At 37.3% G+C, this 4641-nt stretch overlaps 1 protein-coding gene across 1 annotated transcript in view; it reads left to right on the top strand.

Moving 5' to 3' along the window:
- The first annotated feature begins 1034 nt into the window (after positions 1–1034).
- Positions 1035–4641, top strand: part of LOC106875933 (NADH dehydrogenase [ubiquinone] 1 beta subcomplex subunit 3) — a 6230-nt gene continuing 2623 nt past the window's right edge. The window contains exon 1 of the mRNA XM_014924250.2: positions 1035–1234. Within this exon, the coding sequence (XP_014779736.1) occupies positions 1116–1234 (119 nt within the window). The 5' untranslated portion in view covers positions 1035–1115. The remainder of the gene's footprint in view (positions 1235–4641) is intronic.

The raw sequence follows: 4641 nt of genomic DNA, 5'->3' as shown, positions 1-4641 counted from the left end.
CCCCCCCCCCGGGGGGGGGGGAATACTGCCCACTTTGAGAACCACTGCTATAGAATGTAGTGACTATAATTGTTTCTATTTTTACTGACAACCCACAGCTGAATGAACATGTGACACAATAAACCCAACTAGGACTTTCAGGTCAGGCTAGAAAGTTCAGGTAATCTTCAAGTTTAGGTGGGTAAAAAAAATAAAAATATTCAAGGGAAGTAACTGAACGTCTTACCAGTATTCTCCGTACATCTGTTTATAAATAAATCACACACGTGATTTGTTTGACGTTAGGGTTAGGGTTAGGGTGTGATTTATTTATAAACAGCTAGAAGAAAACGGATAATACTGGTAAGTCGTTCAGTTATTTCCCTTGAATATTTTTATTTACTTTTTTTTACACCCCTAAACTTGAAGATTACCGAAAGTTCATATGCCAAATGCTTAGCATATGTAAATTTAAAGATCTTTGAGCTGCACTGGTCCACCAATTAAGCCATTAAATTTGTTGGAACTTCGTTTTTACCCAGCTTCGTAAAACAATTTTTTTCGTTGGCCCTTTTGACATGATTAAATACAGCCTGCCATTCCAAATTATAAGTTGTGGAGAATTCATTTAGAAAATTGGAAGAAATTCAGATTGTTTGTTTCCCTATGATATATATGGTCATGAAACGAGCGAACCAACGCACTATCGTTGGGGTAGGAGATGTTGGCGATTCCATTCCAGTGACAGTCGCAAAGAAACATCTATCAAAATGAATGCATTATTTGAAAATAGTAAATTGAAATTAGGAAGGAGAAACAGTACATGTATTCATACAAACTCATTCGTACATGTGCATTAGAACGTACGATGTTTTCTTCTATTCATGTAGTTTCATCCAGAAATGCAAGGTAACAACGAAAAAGTGCTTGGAAAACAATATATTCGGTAAGGTTTTGTATCAAATGAATAAAAAGAAAGCTTGGTGGGTCATGTATCAAAGAGAGATAATAACGTCGACTTTAAAGAGGACTCAAGCAATTACGTCCCCTTCTTCTTTTACGAAACTAAGGCAGAAACCATCTCTGCTGTGAAAGTCACGAAACGGCGGAGGTCATAGAATACATGTCTATCAATAATGGGAGTTGAGAAATTTGAAGTTCCTGACTGGAGTCAGTATAAAGTGGAAGATGCGCCACGATTACAAATTTTAGAGAAGAGACTGGCCTCCCACGGGCTAAAAGATCCATGGATTAGGTTGGTAAAGTATTCACGAATATTTCTTTATGAAACGAACCCTTTATATTTCGTTGTTATTGAATTATACACATTCTTAAATATATAACTAAATAATATGAATTACTGAAATTGGCGAATCGTTCTTACAGTACTTATACAATATATATTATGAATGATCATTTCTTTTTTCCTTTTAGTTTTGCTTTTTTGTAACATGTTTCTTTCAAGGACATTAGCATAAATATCGTCTTTTATACATCGCGTGGGTTAAATCTGTTTGTCAAGACACAAATCTAACTTAAACCACGTCTTTTAAAAATATAATATCAAATTAACGAAACACAATTCAACACACTTCAAATTTTAAGTATATTGAACTTAGTTTCTTACTCTAAGAGCCTACACCTTTTTAATACATTGAGTGCACCTTCAGGATTCTGCTACAATATACACTTCGTACCATTGCATTCTTCTAAACAATAAATAAATCAAATATAAATGTATAGGCTCAAATCCTCCGATTTGTTGGTGAGTGTTACAAGAATTGTGGGAAAGTGCCTTTCCCAAGTGCTTACATATACCAATAACTTCAGACAATTGGATCGTTATCTAGGCTTGATAGAATTTATTACTGTCTGTCATCTCCACACTCCAAACATTTGTCTTTTGGCTGTAGGTTAGCCTTGATCGACTATGATCAAAGGCATTCCAAGCTCGACAATTGCCTTTTTCCGGGTCCAGCGTACGTACGACCCCATTACCCAATGTGTCCTGCTTTTTTAAAAAGTTGACTCGAAGTTTGGTTGGTATTTCGTGCGACCACATTTGTCCGCTTAGAGGCTACCTAGTTGCTTAGCTAAATAGTTATTTAACTCCATGTCAAGTTCTGTCAAATAGCCAATCGATCTGAGATCATTCTGTCCTTTTGAAAATCCAGGTATTTATTCTCCAACGCATCATTCCTTTTTTTAAAAAGATGGTCTGGTGTTTTTATTTATTTTCAGGAGGTGGCTGGTTATTCTAGCAGGTCAAACGACTGCTACATTGATAAAAAGGTTTTATACTATTAGAAAGGATAATGTGAAGATTCTATACCATACAGATCATCAACATATTAATCTGGTCATTGCTATATTATACAAACACACATGCCAAGTGTGGAAATATGTTCAGTTGCTGCAAGCCAACAAAGTCACAGGCCTTGACAATGCCCTATTCAAACACTGTGCCCCAGAACTTACCTTTATACCTTCCTAACTTTTTAATCCCACACACTCTACAAGGATATAGCCTGGCTTTTCAAAACGTGCTGCAGTGTATCCCATTCCAAAGAAAGGCACTCCGACCTAAACAACTATCATGTTATTGTACTTAACTGTAACATTTCTAATGTAATGTAGACAGCTAATAGTAGTGATGTTCCCTCACCTTAATACCTCTCTCTCTCTCTCTCTATTTATCTCTGTCTATCCATCCATCCACCCACCCACCCATCCATCCAATGCAGCTTCTGTAAAGCTAGATCTACTGGAAATTTACTCTCTTATGTCATTCATAAGTGAGATCTTGCTTCAGAGAAGTTTGGCAAAAGCATTTCTGTTACCCTAAACATCAGCAAAACCTTCAGTGGTGTTCAGTATGCAAATTTCCTATCAAATCTTCCTGCCTATGGACTCCACTCATCTCTCATTTTTTGGACTGGCAGTTTTCTATTAGATCACACAATTGTGGCATGTGTTAACAGAGCTCTTTCTGCCCAACACTTAATCAACTCTCTTATGCCTCTGAATTCAGTTTTATCCTCCACCCTCCTCCCTTTATATTTGTCACTACAACAACACCCATTGTGCAAATGATACAAGTCTTCATTCTTCCCCCATCTTTCCTCAACCATACATCATCCCCAAGTAACCTAGACACTAACATGTTAAACATGCATGGATTCCATGAATGAAGACCTCATAAGCATCCACCATTCGGTGTCATACCAATTTTGTCTCATGTAATAGCAAAAAACCCCAGCAATAGTCATAAAGGAAACAGCACTACACTGTACCCTATTAAACATGAGCAGCGCTAAACTTGAGCCCTCAAGGTTGCTACAAATGTAAAGTCTTACTGCTGCTGAGGCAAATGTATTTCCTTAACATTGTTAGGACTACATTTCAAAGACTGTCTCTTCTTTTTAGAGTCAGAAAATATTTCAACTCCCAACTGTTGCTGACATTCTACAAGGTTTGAATGGAGCCCACAATATAGTACTGCTCTACATTTGGATAGTGTTGCTGCTATGCACACAGATATCTTAGGCCACATCCAAAAAAGAGCCATCCAACTGACAAGCATTCAATCACTAACAGACATGCCTCAGCTTGTGCATTCTCCTTATCCTATCACTACCACAGTGGTCTCTGCTCTTAGAGCTAGCTAGTCACATACCTATTCCATTCAGTTCTGGCTCATTCATTTGTCCACCTGCCACTACCCCTGTTGTGTCCCCATCCACACTGATCACTATGCTTAGTTCTTCCTCCTTAAAACGCAATCACTCTAGAATCTTCTTCCTACTCATGTTTTCCCTGCAGATGTTTATTTTCAACAATTTAAACAAAACCTCAACAGCATCAAGATTGCTAACTTTGGAAGGCCAACAAGGTTCAACACACAGACACACACAATGGGCCTCTCTTAGTTTTTGTCTATCAAAGCCACTCACAAGACTTTGGCCAGGAGCCACTGTAGAAGAAACTTGCCCAAGGTGCTGTACAGAGAAACTGAACCCAAAACCACATGGTTGCAAAGCAGTTCATGAAATGAGTGGATCAGAGTAAAATCATGTGATTGTAGATGTTGTCAAGTGTAATCATACTTTCTTCTGTCCTTTTTGTTTTTGGCACCTTCCTTTAATCAAATTCCAATATATATATATCCATTATTTCAGGTAGTAATATTACCATGCAAAGATAGCATTTTTGTTTTAGATATTCTTTAAATACACGCACAAAACAGCGAAGGAATTGCTGTGGCCAACTGACATGCTGGAAACAACAGCCAAGTCACAGATATACTGTCTGAAAAACAAACGCGTAACGATCATGGCTGAAGCATGTTTGGATGAGGGCTAACTTCTGGCTAAACCAGTGGTTTTCAAACGGGGTCCACCCGATGCTCAAGTCTCCAGAGAACATTTTTGGTTGCTAAAGTTTATCAGCAATAAATTGCTTATACTTTAAATAATACACAAAATATTTCGACAATATGTAGCGGTAGCTAAGATGGTCGAATGATCTCCCTATTCCCACTACAAATATTTTAATACAATTCTTAATGATATAATCGGATTTTTTTTTTTTTTTTTTTTTTTTTTGAACATCGAATGGATATGAAGGTCTATCTGAGTAGAATAGGAATCAAAGGGCTCCATA

Source organism: Octopus bimaculoides, chromosome 2 (assembly GCF_001194135.2).
Source record: "Octopus bimaculoides isolate UCB-OBI-ISO-001 chromosome 2, ASM119413v2, whole genome shotgun sequence".
NCBI classification, from domain to species: Eukaryota; Metazoa; Mollusca; class Cephalopoda; order Octopoda; family Octopodidae; genus Octopus; species Octopus bimaculoides.
This window is presented reverse-complemented; position numbering and strand designations above follow the sequence as displayed.